At 37.6% G+C, this 19,330-nt stretch overlaps 1 protein-coding gene across 4 annotated transcripts in view; it reads right to left on the bottom strand.

Moving 5' to 3' along the window:
* The window catches only part of CNST (consortin, connexin sorting protein), a 98,272-nt gene that overhangs the window by 57,239 nt on the left and 21,703 nt on the right, over positions 1-19,330 (bottom strand). For 3 of the 4 annotated variants that reach the window (XM_005216835.5, XM_015475049.3, XM_005216836.5), the window contains one exon: positions 9,168-9,596. In XM_005216835.5, coding sequence (XP_005216892.1) covers positions 9,168-9,546 — 379 coding nt within the window. In that variant the 5' untranslated portion in view covers positions 9,547-9,596. Of the gene's footprint in view, positions 1-9,167; positions 9,597-19,330 lie in introns of those variants that run through there. The other variant, NM_001105256.3, reaches the window with a different exon arrangement.

Genomic DNA, 19,330 nt, shown 5'->3' on the forward strand with positions numbered 1-19,330 from the left:
CAACCCAGGGATTGAACCCAGGCCTCCCACATTGCAGGAGGCTTCTTTACTAGCTGAGGCACAAGGGAAATCCAAGAATATTGGAGTGGGTAGCCTATCCCGTCTCCAGTGGATCTTCTGACCCAGGAATTGAAACGGGGTCTCCTACATTGAAGGCAGAATCTTTACCAACTGAGCTATCAGGGAAGCCTGCCCATCAGAACAAGACCCAGTTTCCCCCTCAGTCAGTCTCTCCCATCAGGAAGCTTCCATAAGCCTCTTATCCTTCTCCATCAGAGGGCAGACAGACAAAAAACCACAATCACAGGACCACAACCTTGTCTAACTCAATGAAACTATGAGCTACGCCATGTAGGGCCACCCAAGACGGACAGTCATGGTGGAGAGTTCTGACAAAACGTGGTCCACTGGAGAAGGGAATGGCAGACCACTTCAGTATTCCTGCCTTGAGAACCCCATGAACAGTATGAAAAGGCAAAAATATAGGACCCTGAAAGATGAACACCCCGGGTTGGTAGGTGCCCAATATGCTACTGGAGATCAGTGGAAAACAAACTCCGGAAAGAATGAAGAGACAGAGAGAAAGCAAAAACACCACCCAGTTGTGGATGTGACTGGGGATGGAAGTAAAGTCTGATGTTGTAAAGAGCAATATTGCATAGGAATCTGGAATGTTAGGTCCATGAAGGCAAATTGGAAGTGGTCAAACAGGAGATAGCAAGAGTGAACACAGACATTATAGGAATCAGCAAACTAAGATGGACTGGAATGGGTAAATTTAACTCAAATGGCCATGATATCTACTACTATGCACAAGAATCCCTTAGAAGAAATGGAGTAGCCATCATAGTCAACAAAAGGGTCCGAAATGCAGCACTTGGATGCAATCTCAAAAATGACAGAATGATCTGTTTCCAAGGCAAACCATTCAATATCACAGTAATCCAAGCCTATGCCCCTGACCAATAATGCTGAAGCTGAATGGTTCTATGAAGACCTACAAGACCTTCTAGAACTAACACCCAAAAAAAGATGTCCTTTTCATTATAGGGGACTGGAATGCAAAAGTAGAAGTCAAGAGATACTTGGAGCAGTGGGCAAATTTGGGCTTGGAGTACAGAATGAAGCAGGGCAAAGGTTAACAGAGTTTTGCCAAGAGAACGCACTGGTCATAGCAAACACTTGGAAGGACTAATGCTGAAGCTGAAACTCCAATACTTTGGCCACCTGATGTGAAGAACTGACTCCTTTGAAAAGATCCTGATGCTGGGAAAGATTGAAGGCAGGAGAAGAAGGGGACAACAAAGGATGAGATGGTTGGATGGCATCACTGACTCAATGGACATGAGTTTGAGTAAACTCTGGGAGTTGGTAATGGACAGGGAGGCCCGGCGTGCTGCAGTCCATGGGGTTGAAAAGAGTTGGACACAACTGAGTGACTGAACTGAACTGAAATTAACACTGCTATTTATTCACAATTCCATGATCTATCTACTTTCAACTAAGAACATTGAGTTTCGAAGAAAGATATTAGGAAACAAAACTACATTCACTGCTTAAAAAAAAAATACTTTCCCCTGGAGAAAGAAATGGCAACCCACTCCAGTATTCTTGCCTGGAAAATTCCACGGACAGAGGAGCCTGGTGGGCTACAGTCCATGAGGTGGCAGAGTTGAACATGATTGAATGTCTAAATTACAACAAGAGGCAGGATGATTTTTGAGAGGACAGGGAATGGTGATTGGCTTAATGTATTTAAGAGAATACTTGATGAGGCTTGAACTTTGAACTTCCAGTTTGTGTTAAAGGGAGTCCTCAGGCTTTTTAAATCAGTTTGCTCTGGCTAAATGGGAAGAAACTATCCAGAAGACTAAAAGATGTCATTGGGGATTCCCAGGTGGTGCTAGTGGTAAAGAACTCCAGGAACCTGCTAACGCAGGAGATGGTAGGAGAAGTGGGTTCAATTCCTGGGTTGGGAAAATCCCCTGGAGGAGGGCATGGCAACCCACTGTAGTATTCTTGCCTGGAGAATCCCACGGACAGAGGAGCCTGGTAGGTTTTCTATGGTCCACAGGGTTACAGAGAGTCAGATAAGACTGAAGCGACTTAGCACATAGGTATTTTTATCCTAGGTTAATAAAAAGCAAAAAAGCCAAAACTTTCCTTGACCCAATTGTTGACAGTCCTTCTCCACTACATTGAGGCTAGATCAAATAAAGAATCTGAGGATTCAGAGACAATTAATGAAACAAACCAAACTCTACCACTTCCTTCAGGGTGAACCAACACCCTTTTCTCTGATCCTGTTTCATCTTGCTAAGGCTGTTTGGCAGGAATTGTTCTGAAGAAGCAAGGCTGCAACATACTCAGAGAGAAAGTGTGTGTGAAATGGTCCTGTGGCAAAGTATGTTCAGTCAGACATGAAACAGAACTTTTCTTTAAACATACTTCAAAATTAGAAAATGTCAAATAGCACAGTTTAACAATCAGGCTCAGTTTGAAGTCAGACTGCCTGGGATCAAATCCTGAGAGTGTCACCTGTCAGCAGTACAATCCTGGGCAAGTTACTTCTCTCTGTGCTTTCAGATTTCTCCTCTAGAGATTGAGACTAATCATGGTACTTAATAAGAAGATTAAATGAGATATTTCATACAAAGCAGGTATCGTGGTGGCATTCATACACCAACTGCTCAGAAAATGTTTAAGAACTTTTGTTTTTAAAACTCAGTGAGCTGCAATCAAATTAAATTAAATATGTCCATGACAGTGAATTTGGAACTCTATGAATTGTTATTTGGTGATTTTTTTATGTATAACATAAAACTTAACATTTTAACCCTTTTGAACTGTATGATACAGTGACATTACATTTACAATGTTGTAATTCACCACTTACCATTTGCAGAACTTTTCATCACTCAAACAAAAACTCTGTACCCATTAAAACTAACTCCTCATTCCCCTCCTGCTTTACACCTGGAATCCTCTGTGGATGACAAATGTTGCCTGCCATATCAGTAAACAAAGAATGTTGCGGCCATCACATCATTAGCCCCTGTAGCTGCCCGGCTGCTAAGCCCTGAGAGAAATCAGGATGGACAAAAACAAGCTGCCAGCCACTGATATTAGCCACCGCAGCCTCTCCCCAGTGGTGCATCCTGAGGGGATTTGGGATTGAAAAAAGCAAGATACAGGCCCTAGATAAGTGAGTCTCAGTGAACTCCAGGAGTTGGTGATGGACAGGGAGGCCTGGTGTGCTGCGATTCATGGGGTGGCAAAGAGTCGGACATGACTGAGCGACTGATCTGATCTGATCTGATCAAAGAAATGATTTCAGTGAGCCCAGACTTTCACATCTTCCTATACATAGAAAATCTATAAATTCACTGAGTGTTTTCTTTATTTAACGTTTTCTAGTTTCCTTTAACGGTAATTTTTCATCTGGTTTTTGTCGCAAAAATTGCTCTGTTTCCCAGTGCTTACCTTACCTCTTGGGAATAGTCTCTCTGGAAAAAGGTTGACTCCTGGGTTTAAATCCTCAGAAAGTCTGCCAAATTAAACAATCTCTCTTCTAGGCTATACTTTTTTTCCAAGTCAACAGCTCTACTCTACTTTCTGTCTCCATGAATTTGCCTAGACTAAGTGCCTCATGTAAGCAGAGCAACACAATGTTTGTCTTTTTGCGTCTGGCTTGTGTTACTCAGCACAATGTCTTCAAGATTCATCCATGTTGCAGCATGTATCAGATTATTACTCCTTTTAAGGCTGAACAATGTTTCCATATATATATATATTTTTTTTCTTTATATATTTTATCAATGGACATCTGGGGTGTTAACACCTTTTGGTTACTTTGAATAATGCTGCCCTGAACACTGATATACAGGTATCTGAGGCATTACTTTCAATTACTCTGGGTACATATCTAGAAGTAGAATTGGTGGATTTAATTCTATGTTTAACTTTTCAAGGGTCTACCAAACTGTCTTCCTGGAGCTCTATAGAATTTAAACTCCTCAACTGACGTATCTTTATGAGCCTGCAATAGTTATGCGTTTTCCCCTCCCCCCATCTCTAAGACAAAAATAATATTACATCCCAAAGATTGAGGTGATGTTTCTTCATCAACAGTATGTACACCTCAAAGTTTCTATCATACAAAAATATTATACAGTAGTACTCTTCAGAGCATTTTAATTTAAATCCATCCCTCTGGACATAGTTTACGGATTCTTTTTCCTGCTTGCTGAAATTTGCTGTTGAATCCTCTTGAGTGAAATTTTCATTTCAATCACTGTATTCTTAAGTTCCAGAATTTTGGCTTCACTTCTATTAATAATTACTAGATTTTATATACAACAGATGTGAAAAAGTACTTCAAGAAATGAACTTCATGAAACTCCAAGGGAATTTAATAAATGCATGCCCATGAGAGCTCCCACAGGCTGTTAGAGAAAAAAAAATTCCACCTGTCATATCAGTAAACACAGGATGTTGCAGCCATCAAGCCATCACATTACAGCTGCCCAGAGGGTGAACCCTGAGGGACTCAGGATAGAAACTGGATGCCCACTATCTAGTAGCCAGCCACTGCAGCCACCCCAATGAGGTACCCAGAGAGTCAGAACAAGAAAGCACAGAACACTGGTCCCAGGGAGCCGAGGTGCACGTCAAATGGATGATTTCAGCAAGCCCTTGCACCTTCCCATTTGTAGAAAAGCACTAAATTCCTTGAGATGTCTTTTTTTCTTTAATTAACAGTGATCTTGTAATATTCCCACTACCTGGCCTCTGTTGCGAAAACTCTATCTTGGCTCCTCCCTTACCTATTTGGAGCAGTTCTGTAGAGCTGTATGAGAGGCTGCATCCTGGGCTTAAGGTCTCAGTTTTGTCTGTCAAAGAAAGTATGATTCTCAACCTTTAGGCTGTGATTCTTTTTAGCTGACAAAGATAATTATCCTATCAGAAAACAATTCAATCTTGAAAACTGTGCTACTACTTGTAGTGTCTCCTAAGTGCTTGGGGTCATTCTATTATGTCTTTAATTTAATCCTTAGCCATTAATTTATAAGGACCCAGGTCGAGAGGATTCAGGTCACCTACCTTAGGTCACAGGGCAGCTTGACTGTGGCCTGAGAGCTTAACCACAGTGCTGTGCTGCTCCTCTAAAGGCAGAGGCTGCCACCTGAGGGCATAGGGGGAGAATGCGTTGCCCCAAGCAGTCAGTAATTACACTATAATTACATAAGATAACCCTCTGGCCCCAGGTCAGGTCAGAAAGGAGCTGACTCATTTTTCAACCTTGTCTCTCATAATACTAGTATGTAGTGTTAAGGAAAAGGAAGGAATATTTCCTTTTAACTGCTTAAATGTGTTTAGCCAACAACTGAAGATATTTAAATGTTGAGCACTCTTCTATTTCCACAGCACTAACTTGAACCTTTGAAAGAGGAAATTTTGGAAGGAACAAAGCACAGCAAATTTAGCATAGAAACTGCATACTGATATATTGAAATTTATTTCTGATTCATTTCCCAAATTCATGGCCAAGACAGGCACTAGCATACACAGGCGATTTGAGGAATTTTAGTTATGCAATGGTTCTAAGAATCATAACATGAAATCACAGCAATGAAAACTTTTTTTTCAATGTCACTATAAGGAAGGAAAGACATAACAATAGCCACAACTTTATTTTATGACAGAGGAGCCTTGGTGGGCTACAGTTCATAGGGTGGCAAAGAGTCAGCCACAACTGAACGACTGAAGACATGAAAATTACTATTAATACTTCATGACTTTTGGGGGATGGGACTCAAACAAGGCTCAAAGACCACTCCTTTCACTACCTAAATCATCTATGTTTTAAGTGTTTTAGTAAGAATGTGCCATCATAGCAGACTCTAACATAAACATATTCAAAAGAATATCCTTATTTTCTTCTCAGATACCAGAAAGGACACTTATCTTGAGAGGAAAGAACAGCACTTCTTTCAGCTTACTTGCTTTGCTGAGCTCCTAAAGAAGCAGAACTTCAGAAAATTTAATGAGCCACATGAAGCCACAGTCTGGTTCTATAAGCTTACCTTATTATATAAGCACCTCGGTATCCAGCCAGACTGTCTTAAACTCAGAAACCATTATTTACTTTCTCCTTTCACATTAAAGGCTCACTTAGGGCACACAACTCTCTGAGTAACCTAAACTTAACACTTAGATTTTATATATAACAGATCTGAAAAAGTACTTCAAGAAATGAACTTCATGAAACTCCAGGGGAATTTAACAAATGAATGCCCATGAGAGCTCCTATAGGCTGTTTCAGGGCAGAGTAAATGGAATGACTGTTAATAGGTACAGGGTTTCTTTTTGTGGTAATGAAAATAAACTGAACTGTCTAAAACTGACCATGGTAATGACTGCATGGCTTTCTGAATATACTAAAAAGCACTGAATTGCATACTTTATTATATGAGTGAATTATATGGTATGTGAATTATATCTCAATCAAGCTGTTAAAAATTTATTGGTTTTAACTATAATTCAATAAAAAATAAAAAATATATTGATTTTCACTTGTTTTTAGGATATTTACCTAAAGCTTCACCAGATTTAGCCACAGGGAAAATTTGATGGAATGCAGGTTGAAACCCTGTTTAGTTGACTATATCAAGGGGATTCCATTTTCTTAAGGAAAAAAAAATTCTCGTAATATAATGACAACTGGATTTTCCTGGGGACAAGTTCCAGGTTTTAGCATGTTTACAGAAATGTGGCCTTCAGAAAACCAGCAAATAATGATGTCTCCTAATACTTCTACTCCAATTTTTTTCCCCTAGTACTAGCTACTGGATACATGAAAAATTAACTACAAATTAAGCATAATGTATGCATGTGTGCTAAATCACTTCAGTCATGTCTGTTGAGTCCCCGTGGACTGTAGCCTGCTAGGCTCCTCTGTCCATGGGATTCTAAAGGCGAGAATACTGGAGTGGGCTGCTATGCCCTCCTCCAGGGGATCTTCCCGACCCAGGCGCTGAACCCACGTCTCTCAGGTCTCCTGCACTGGCAGGGGGGTTCTTTACCACTAGCACCACCTGTAAGCATAGTAGTACATAAATTCACCTTAATGTCTGTTTCTAAAAAACAACTGTTGAGAGGGCACCCAGCTATAAAAAACTTACTTCTGGTTTGGGGTTGAACATCATGTTCTATATGTCTTTCAAATCACATTTGAGAAGCTATTCTATTATTAGAAAAGTACTTATCTGCAAAACTGTGAGACTTTATTTATGTAGACTCTTGGAATTAAATAGTGAAAAGAGTAAATATGCTCATGTCTAGATCTCTAACTATAAACTCTCTGCCTTTTTAATCCTAACATGCAGAATGGATTGGCAAAACATAAGATGGAAGAAATGTTTGCAGAGGGCTTTTGCAGTACCCCAGTTAAAGATGACATTTAAAAACAAAAATGTACCAGTATATTGCTTACACATGAAAAACTCAACAGATACACTAGAGAGGAATTACCAAGTTTTAATTGAGTTTAGACTGTACCATCTTGATTCAGAAATCTGAGAAATTCACAGCTCAAAAAGGAATTTTATAGATATATGGAGATGAACATCATCATTACACAGATGTGGAAACTAAAATACAGAATAGTTAAGACTCACCAAGTGACCAAGAACCAGAAGTAATAAGATTTGAACTTAGGTTTTACAACTCATAATTCAGTTTTCTCACAATCTTAAACTCATTTTATTAAAGGTATATAAAATAATTTAAAAAATAATCTGTATAAAAAGTGTCCCTAAGTTTTGTAAATCATATGTTTCAAATGCATTAGGAATACTAATTCCACACATATCTGCTCACTGGATAATAAGTACTAAATAACTTGAAATTATATAATCACACCTAGGGTAACTGGAATAAGATCATGGAAGAAATAAAAGGGGCCATCAATCTTGAAGCTATGACCGATTGTTACACATACGCAACTAGGTCTCAGTTCTTAAAAGCATCACAAAGTCACATTAGAAAGGAACAAATAACTTTTGACTTATGTTTACAGAGTGAATCAATTTACATACAAATAGCGCTGTATATGTCACGGGTTTACACTTAGGTCTTTTAAGAAAATGCTTTCAAATCTCTCATCAAAATTTTTTTTGCTTTACGTCTACTAAGAAAAAGCAAAGAAAAAGGGATCCATTAATTGGAAAGCCAAATGATGAGTTACAGTAAAAAGTTGTCAAATTGCCCTACTGAATAAACAAGGATTTGTAGAAACTGAAAAGTTTCATATTTTACTCCAAATAAACAAATACAAATAAAAAACAGGATATGGATAGAATGGCCATATTTCTCAACCAGCCAAAGAAGTAGGAGAGCAGATGAGACAGCCCATTTTGTTCTCCAGAGCCTCACACAGGCCGTATGTAAAGTGGTGCTACACTAAGGTGTCCCATAATAAGGTATCCAGAACTCTCTAGACCCACATGGTTCTGATCAAAAAATAACCAGAGGCTGCCTTTTCGCAAGGGTGCCTTATGATTCAGGCAAAAAAAGTCCATAGCTCCAAATTTTAACTGCTAAATTATATGCCAGATGAAAAATACTCTGTAACCAAAGTAATATAAAGCTAGATGTCTTACTCAACATTGTTATATGATGTATATTAATATACATTAATGGAGTGAGATGTAAAGATCCAAAAAAGCTATGTAAGACTGGACTAGCCCATAAAATCACTGGTTAGAAATGAAAGCCAAAGTGACAATGGAAGGAAATTTTTAATGCTGATATTGGTAGAAAATGGTCTAATAGATACAGTAAAAGGCTATATATATATACATACATACATTAAAACCATCTAGTGAGAAGACATGTACAAAAAATGCCACCTTCAACACATTTATTATAGAATACTGGGAATAGCCAAAAAGTGGTTAAATACTTCATGGTACACCCACACAATGAACACTATAGAGACACATGTCACATACATGGCATACCACACAGCTGTGGTTTGTACGTGCGATCACAGAACTAGCTCTGGAACATATTAAGAGAAGAAAAGCAAGAAGCAGGACAATACACACAGTATGGGATGGGAAGACTGTTTATTTTAGTTAAAAATAATAATTAAAATAAAATACCTTGTGGTATCTTCTTTACAGTGCCTCTTTTGCTTCTTGGACTTCTGCTTCCAGGTATCTTGTGGTCCTTTCTCAAGAAGACCTGCCCGTCTTTGGGGCTTTCACAAGAAATGTTTTCCGAGTTCTCGCTTGCAGCCACCTCACAGCTTGGTGTGCAGCTTTCATTATTGTTCAGACTGTCCTGCTCCAACACTTCAGGTTTGCCCATCGCACTGCCACTGCTGGTCAGAAGCTCAAGCCCGTCCCCATCAAGCTGATTTTCATTTTCATCTGATGCAGAAGGCAAGCATGTTACTTTACTTTCCACGCCGTCACCAGGATGACATCCATCTTGTGGTTCTATCTGCAGATTATATGCAGGAGTTTCGCTGTCATCCATTAGAGCATCTTTTGTTGAACCGTTTAAGTTTCATTAAAGTCCTTCAATGTCTACAATGACAAAAAGAAAAATCTAGTTTATTTTTTTGAACTCTGGATTTTCAGTGATCTTTGATTTTCCTCTTCTCCTGGACTGTTTTACTGCAAATATGGAAGAGACAGAAATGACAAAGGCTCACTCCTACTATATCTACTTTTCTCACAACCCTACCCCACCTCACCTGGTTCCTGCTTGAATACAATGGCTCTAAATCCTGGGTGCATGTTTATTACCTGTGGAGCCTGTCAAATTTCTATTGTAGACCTATGAAATCAAAATTTCTGAGGACTAAGCCTAACTATTGATGTATTTTTTGAAGTTCTCAAGATATTCTAATGGTGCAACATGCTGGAACCACCTCCTTGATGAAAGAAATTATTGGTTAAGTAAGGTTGTCTGCTAAAACCAATCATTCATCTTATCCCTGCACACTTAAGAGACAAGTGAAAGTTAAGTGTAAGTCCTTGTGTAAGTCCTTATATGGCCAAGCAGCAGCAATATTTACAAATGAAAACATTTAAGAACAGTTTTAAAATAAAATTTTTAAAAAGTATATGGGGGAAAATTCAGGTAGCATATATTCTCATTACATACTTTACTTTCTAAAAATAAGCGCTGAAAAGTTCTTTAGAATTGTCAGCAAATTTCTTTTATTCAGTTTAAAAAAAGAGAGAACCATGATTAACTCTAGGCTACTTAGTTTAGACTTGGAAAAAATGTAAATCTACCCCAAGAATCCTTGTAACATTTTAAAGACATACAAAACAGACTTTAAGCCCTGTATCAGTCACGTTTTTTTCCCTTCTTCTCATCCAAAAGTATATCATATTTTAAGAAAAATGATGCCAGCCAGATTTAGGTATTTTATGCTTGCCAAGTTTTGCTTTGGGTTTGAATCAAATATAATTCAGCAATTTTGAGAAAAACATTGTGGTAAGAATTTTGTAAATTCTTCAAATTAATAAACAGAAAAGCTATTTGCTCTTTAGAAACAGTAAATATACACAGTAAATAAACATCATATTTAATTTTTTTTGAAAAACAGAAAAACAAAGTATAAAACAAAACATGAGCTCTACACTGACTGTATCACATGCTTTCAATTATCTTACAACTGGAATATTTTATCTGATTCAGAATAAATGTACTGCTTACCAAATATAAAAAATATCTAAATCTGGCTGGTATCATTTTCCTTAAAATATATACTATATTTCTTCATTAACAGATACATAATATAAAAAGTAAAATGATTTAACTTGACTAAGAATAACTTAGTTTAGACCTAAAATGAATTCAAACTAGAGTATAATTTTTAATTGAAAAGTGATTAATAAAGTATTTTCAGATCTCTATCATGAGAAAATCCAAATTCTAATAAGAGCTTAAAAGTGCATGTGGCTAATATGGTGTCCTATGATGGATGAAGAGATAAGCAAAATGCGATGTATTTATACAGTAGAATGTTATTCAACCATAAAAAGGAATAAAATTCTGATACATGCCACATCATGGATGAACCTTAAAAATAGTAAGCCTGATGCAAAAGTATAAATACTATATGATTTCACTTATATGTAATACTCGTAATAGGCAAACGCATAGAGATAGAAACTAGATTACAGGGTCTGAGGGCAAGGGAGGAAGTTACAGCTTAATGGTTCCAGAGATTTTGCTTAGAATGACGGACAAGATCTGGAAAGAGATAGTCGTGACAGTTACACAACAGTGCCACTGAACCGCAGACTCAAAAATGGTTAAAATGGCTTATTTTTGGTCATATATTTTTACCACAATAAAAGTAAAAATAGTGAAAAATTTATGTGGCTCTGTAAGAGAAATGTCAGTTCTTAAAACTGTCAACAGCCTCAGCTGTTTTCTAATGTAAACAATCAAGTTATTTTCTGTCATGTATCTGCGGTTGAAAGCATAAAGGTTTTATTTTTATCTGAAAGAGACACAGAGATTTCTTGCCAAGGCGGAAGGCAGAAAGCGATCTAGAGAGCCCCAAATAATACCAGTCACCTCTTGCTGAGTCTCTGTCATGTGTTAGAAGCTGTGCCAGGCACTTCATGTATCTTATTTCTAATCCTCCAAACAAGCCTACATGGAGGTATTCATACTGTGTTTGAGATGAAGACTCTGGGGCTCAGAAAGGCAAAAATATCTTGATTAAAATCGTATTTATTCCTAGAAATAAGTGGAATTGAATCTGAAACCAGGTCTTCCTGATTTGAATCCTATGCAGTTCAGCATAAATAACGTCTAAGAACACAGGCAGACCAAGGTTCAATTTTTGGCTCTGCCATTTAACAAACTGTGTATGTGACCTTAGGCAAATTACCTAGCATCTCCAAGCTTTAATTTTCTCTTTGTAAAAGTGAAGAACTGTAATACCTACCTCGAAGAGTCATTTGTGAGGCTTAGATGACATGGCAGATAAAGCATGTAAGCAGAGTACCTGGCCCACAGTAAATGTTCAAGAAAGTCAGCCATTAAATACTGCCCCCAAAATTTCACAGATGGGCATAGTAACAGGTTTATTCGAGTGGCTTAAGGTTCAGAAACAGTGCTTTTCTAAACCTCCTGAAAATTATTAGGTTCCTAATAACAGACTAACACTAAGCAGCATCATTTGAGAATGCTGCAGTATTAATTTATGATAAGGATATCTCAGCAAGCTCCTGGAACTTTTAACTATCTCTTCTATAAACCATTTCAGATGATAAAGATATCTAGAAATTAGTGATTAAGGCTCCTTGTTGAGTATAAAATTACAAATCACATTTTGCAACTTTATCGAGCATCATGTGCCAGTTAAACTGTTCAGACCAACACTCTATTCAATTCTCACAATTTCTCTAGCACATAGCTAATTTTTAGTCCTATTATAGGCTTCCCTGGGATTTCTTTGGAAGGAATGATGCTGAAGCTGAAGCTCCAGTACTTTGGCCACCTCATGCGAAGAGTTGACTTATTGGAAAAGACTCTGATGCTGGGAGTGATTGGGGGCAAGAGGAGAAGGGGATGACAGAGGATGGATGGCATCACTGACTCGATGGACGTGAGTCTGAGTGAACTCCGGGAGTTGGTGATGGACAGGGAGGCCTGGCGTGCTGCGATTCATGGGGTCGCAAAGAGTCAGACACGACTGAGCAACTGATCTGATCTGATCTGATCTGGTGGCTCAGATGGTAAAGCATCTGCCTGCAATGCAGGAGACCTGGGTTCGACCCCTGGGTTGGGAAGATCCCCTGGAGAAGGAAATGGCAATCCACTCCAGCACTCTTGCCTGGAAAATCCCATGGACGGAAGAGCCTGATAGGCTATAGTCCATGGGGTCGAAAAGAGTCGGACACGATTGAGCGACTTCACTTAACTTCACTTCATACTAATGAAGAAACCAAGTCTCATAATCTCGTCAAAGGTCAGCTAATAAGTTTAGAAATAGAACATGGAATGGTTGTGATCCTGAGGCTGCACTTGTTCATTATGCTCTATGGACAATGGGCAAAAGCAAGTTAATATTTCACTCCAGCTGTGGTATACCTCAGAGAAGAATCTCACCCTACAACAGAGGATACACTTCTAACAACCAAGAAGCTCAAGTTCCTGGAAGTTCTCTCTTTCCCTGGGAACTGCTGGATTCACACAATATACAATTTCTTATCTAGCCCACCTTCTTCTGCTGAGAACTTAAAAAAAAAAAAAAAAAAAAGATGTATATACTAATATACTATTTATGTTGAATATCTATTACCAGTAAAGTATGTCTTATTTCTTTGGGCCTAAAGACATTTTGCCTCCTATTATTTTGTGATGATGTAATTAGTTGAATTCTCAAAAGCCCACTTTGTAAACTATTTTCTAATACTAATACTTTCAAGTATGAATGTTCTGTAATTATTATTAGACACTGACCAATTCTTTGTGGCTTGGCGCAGAAGTCACTCCATTTGTCTTCCCTGACTTCTACATTCTGTAAGATATAATGTATACCTCTGCAGCATTCATGCACAGAGTTTCTCCCAAATACAGTTTTCTGCAGTGTATATACATACATACGTATACATGAAGGAGTACAGGACTTATTTTCTACAGTTTTCCTCTGAAAAGCAGAAAGGCACACGTATTCCTATATACTCCTCTGCCCATATTCTGAGAGGTAAAGGAACCTGTTATATAATATTTGGTGTCTATCTTCATTTCTAACAAATTTCATTTGGAACACTTTAAGCAGTAGGATAATATTCTTAATGGGATGTCAAATTAGTACAGTCCTACTGCTTTTAGAAACAGTTATAAATTAAAGTGTTATTTTTGTCTCTTCTTTCTCCTCTTCCCTTTCCCTCAGTGCTACACTGACAGCATTTCAAAAAGTTGATATTCAGGTACACCTATATTGCACTATATAAAAGCATTTAGCCAAGAGAAAATCATAGCAAGAAGCCTCAATTAACACACAGTACTTTAAAATATGCCCTAATATTACACTGGCTTTCCTAGTGGTTTAGTGGTAAAGAACCGCTTGCCAATGAAGGAGATGCGGGTTCAATCCCCAGGCTGGGAAGATGCCCTGGAGAAGAAAATGGTAACCCACTCCAGTATTCTTGCCTGGGAAATCCCATAGACAAAGGAGACTGGTGGGCTACAGTCCATGGGGTCGCTAAAGAGTTGGACACGACTTAGCGACTAACAACAACGTTGGAAGTTAGAAGTACAGCTGAAATGGCAATCTAAGTTATTTGTTGTACCTAAATTGTATGTCTATTATGTAAGAGTCTCTATAACTGCACCAATTCTCACAAAAGAAACAGTGGCACAGTACAGTGACTGCATAGCACTGACTTGGGCATAATTTTTGCCAGTTTTTGCCTTTTTAAAGCATGATAGTAAGTGCTGCCCAAGTTTTCAGCCTCTTGTGGCAAAAAAGCATACCAAATATGTACACTGCATAAAAGTTATTTGACATGTTGACTCCACGCCGAAGAATTTTGAGAAATCTATTCATGAGGCTTACATAAAACTTGAAAAAAAAAATTCTGAGGAAGCAGCTTTAAATAAATAGACTAACAAATCTACATTTTGTCAAAAAAAAAAACAACAATCTCACTCCCAGGTATGATTTGACTTCATTTTTTTTGGCTATCTGAATCACCAGGGAAGCCCCTGACTTCCTTTAAAAACATTTAAATTTATTTGACTTCATTTTTTGATACATCTTAATGGATTATCTAGGAGAAGGCAATGGCACCCCACTCCAGTACTGTTGCTTGGAAAATCCCATGGGTGGAGGAGCCTGGTAGGCTGCAGTCCATGGGGTCGCACAGAGTCGGACACGACTGAAGTGACTTGGCGGCGGCAGCAGCAGCAGCAGCAGCAGCAATGGATTATCTGGCTAGACTAAATATCAAGTGTAACTAAAATTAAAATATTAATTTATAGGAATGGTTAAATATATAACATTATTCAATTTTTTTAATTAAAATGCTTTAAGAAGATTTTGAGTGCCATTTTTCTGTAATTCATGTAAATGAGGCCTAAACACTACACTTTTACCTTTGCAAGAAGCCAAGATTCTTCTTAAAAATTAAGATGCAACCCCAAGTTTAAATTTGATGACTTATAGTCAAACCAAAATTTAGAAGACAAATTACCAAATCAATAACATATTCTATTAACCATAAATTCAAATATGCCTACTCATAATAACTCAGAATTGAGGAAGAAATTCACTCCAAGCCTACGTTGGGTCTATGAAGGTAACTACATATCACTTTACGTTTTGCCACCTTACTCACTTGATGTGTTCTAATACTACTTATACCTCATGACTAAACCTACAGTTTTCTGTGATTAATGTTTTGTTTAGACATATGTACCTGTTGGAAACATTTAGTATATCAGGAATCAAAAGCATGCCCCAGAAAAACAATTCTCAAAAATTTTGCAGCCCCAAATTAACAATTCATTTTTTCATTGAGATCATGTACATACAAAATATACACGAAAAAATTAAAACACTGAAGCAAAGGTTAGACTACACACATATGAAGCACTGTGATACATTCTCCATTCTGTTCAATACTATTTCTTATTTTCTTTAAATGCTACTCAAGGTCCACTAGGCAGATTTCATACCCCACTAATGAGCACCAGTCACAGCAATAAGGCAGTTTCTAGGAAATAACAGAATCTCAACCCGAAGACCACAAACTGAGTAGTAGATAAGTTTGCAATTATCTCCACAGCTTTTCTGAAAATGATGCAGACCATATGCATCATAACATAAACTCAGACATAAGCTTCACTTAAAATGTTATCCCTATAATATCAATAAAATAATTTTTGCTAATTTATATCATTCCCTTCACATTAAAATTTAGCTAAAATAATATGCTTGATTCAGGGTTCTTTAGCTGACAGTTTCAGTTGTTAGCTATATTCTGTATCTCTGTTAACCAATGGTAGCCACTAACTACATATGGCTCCTGAGTACTTGAAATATGAACAGTGAGACTAAGACTCAATTTTTACTTTAATTTTAGTTAATTTAAATTCTGAAAGTTGTTGATTCAATTACTGAAAAAATTATGCATGTTTGGAGTAAACTGGGTATGTGAATCTGCTTTTTCACCTAAATTTTAGGAAATTTAAATATAGATCAAACACTGCCAATTAAAAAATGTGTCCAAATTGAGATGTGCTATACTTGTAAAATAAACACCATATTTCAAAGACTTATTGGGAATGGCAAGAATGTCAAATAATAGACCTTTAATAATGTTAAATGTTTATTACATGCTAAAATAACATTTTGATCTAATGAATTAAATAAACTATTAAAATTAATCTCACCTTTTAAAAATAAATTTTAAAAAACTAGTCTCATCTTTTCAAACACTTTTCTAATGTGGTTACTAGAAAAGAGAATTCTATATACGGCTCACATTCATTTCTATTAGACCACATTGCTCTCCATTACACTGCACTGACAGTGCCACCATGGCCAAAGTCACGGCTCACAGTGAACCACTCCATTCATGATTCTTGCTAATACTAGTTATTCGGTTAGCATTTCCTGAGTACAGACATTATTATTACTATAATTTAACAAGGTAAATACCTAGTGAAAGAAATAGATACTAAAAGCTTTTAAAATTAATTTGTAAGTACTTGGTTATATCCTATTTTCAGGATCATGTTGTCCCCCTTTTTGGGTACTTTCCCATATTCAAAATACTCCTGGTACTTAAGAAATGTTGAATAGTAATTGTAATAAGTAAGATGCCTGGTTCCACATAGGGAAAGGAGTATGTCAAGGCTGTATACTGTCACCCTGCGTATTTAACTTATATGCAGAGTACATCATGAGAAACACTGGGCTGGATGAAGCACAAGCTGGAATCAAGATTGCCGGGAGAAATATCAATAACCTCAGATATGCAGATGACACCACCCTTATGGCAGAAAGTGAAGAACTAAAGAGCCTCTTGATGAAGTGAAAGAGGAGAGTGAAAAAGCTGGCTTAAAACTCAACATTCAGACAACTAAGATCACGGCATCTGGTCCCATCACTTCATGGCAAATAGATGGGGAAACAGTGGCAGACTTTATTTTTTGGGGCTCCAAAATCATTGCAGATGGTAACTGCAGCTATGAAATTAAAAGATGCTTGCTCCTTGGAAGGAAAGTTATGACCAACCTAGACAGCATATTAAAAAGCAGAGACATTACTTTGCCAACAAAGGTTCACCTAGTCAAAGCTATAGTTTTTCCAGTAGTCATGTATGGATGTGAGAGTTGGACTATAAATAAAGTTGAGTGTTGAAGAATTGATGCTTTTGAACTGTGGTGCTGGAGGAGACTCTTGAGAGTTCCCTGGACAGCAAGGAGATCCACCAGTCCATCCTAAAGGAAATCAGTCCTGAATATTCATTGGAAGGACTGATGCTGAAGCTGTAACTCCAATACTTTGGCCACCTGATGAGAAGAAATGACTCATCTGAGAAGACCCTGATGCTGGGCAAGACTGAAGGCAGGAGAGGGGGACGACAGAGGATGAGATGGTTGGATGGCATCACTGATTCAATGGACATGAGTTTGAGTAAACTCCGGGAGCTGGTGATGGACAGGAGGCCTGGCGTGCTGCAGTCCATGGGGTCAGAAAGAGTCGGACACGGCAGAGTGACTGAACTGAACTGAAGATGCCTACATAGTAACCTTTCTAAATAATTTCTATATGATAATATGTACAAAGGTAAGCTAGAATGTTTTACTTAATAAGAATAAAAAGCTCTATCTCACAATAAGGAATTTACTCTTAATAAATTGAAAAGTCACAGAAAACAGGTCTTAAGAAGGTAGATAAAAATATAGCAAAAGACACAGATGCAAAAAATTACATATAAAATGGATACACAACAAGGTCTTACTGTATAGCACAGGGAACTATATTTAATATCCTGGGATAAACCATAGCAGAAAAGAATACAAAAAAAGAATGTATATATGTGTATAACTAAGCCACTCTGCTATACAGAAAAAATTAACACACTGTAAATCAACTATGCTTCAATTGAAAAATACATTAAAAAATAATAAAAACACAACAAATTATATAACAGATTCTTTACCAGCTGAGCCACAAGGGAAGCCCAAGAATACTGGAGTGGGTAGCCTATCCCTTCTCCAGCAGATCTTCTTGACCTAGGAATTGAACTGGGGTCTCCTGCATTGTAGGTGGATTCTCACCCACTGAGCTAGCAGGGAAGCCCAAATGAAAGTGAAAGTGGCTCCATCATGTCTGACTCTTTGCAACCCCGTGGACTACACAGTCCATGGAATTCTCCAGGCCAGAATACTGGAGTTGGGTACTATTCCCTTCTCCAGGGGATCTTCCCAACTCAGGGATTGAACCCTGGTCTCTTGCATTGCAGCTGGATGCTCTACTGTCTGAGTAACCAGGGAAACCCAAGAATACTGGAGTAGGTAGCCCATCCCTTCTCCAGCGGATCTTCCTGAGCTAGGAACTGAACCGGGGTCTCCTGCATTGCAGGCAGATTCTTTACCACCTGAGCTACCAGAGAAGCCCTATATAACACAACTAAAAGAATATAAAAAGAAAATCAAGAAAAACAAATGCGCGATTATTGTAAAATGTGAAGGTAATGATTCTAAGAGAGTACAACAAACATGGATTTTATTTATGCATAGAAGGTACTCTTGCAACAACCTAGAGGGGTGGGATGGGGAGGGAGATGGGAGGGAGGTTCAAGAGGAAGGGGATATATGTATACCTACGACTGACTCACGTTGAGATTTGGCAAAAGCAGAATTTTGTAAAGCAATTATCCTTCAATTAAAAAAGAAAAAAAGAAAAAAATTACTGTTTGATGTACATTAGATTTCTTTACTGTATGACCTACATCACTGACTCTTTTATAATTTCTCTTTATATTTTTGTATTGAGATTGGGGGCTTGAATTCCAAATCAAACTTCACATATCATCCAGTGAACTACTGCTTTCTTCAACTGTATAAAATTTGTTGCTTAGTTTATTTTTGTGATTTTTATTTTTAGAAGTCATACAGTACTACTTAAATATCTTTAACTTTTTGATAGCACCTTTTTCCTTTTTATCCCATTTTATTAATTTTATTAAAATATTTTAAGTATATAATTATAAAGAAACTACTCATTCTTAGGAACCTGAATCTATTGTTTGTTGTTTCTGTCGACTCT

Source organism: Bos taurus, chromosome 16 (genome assembly GCF_002263795.3).
Source record: "Bos taurus isolate L1 Dominette 01449 registration number 42190680 breed Hereford chromosome 16, ARS-UCD2.0, whole genome shotgun sequence".
In the NCBI taxonomy this organism is placed as follows: Eukaryota; Metazoa; Chordata; class Mammalia; order Artiodactyla; family Bovidae; genus Bos; species Bos taurus.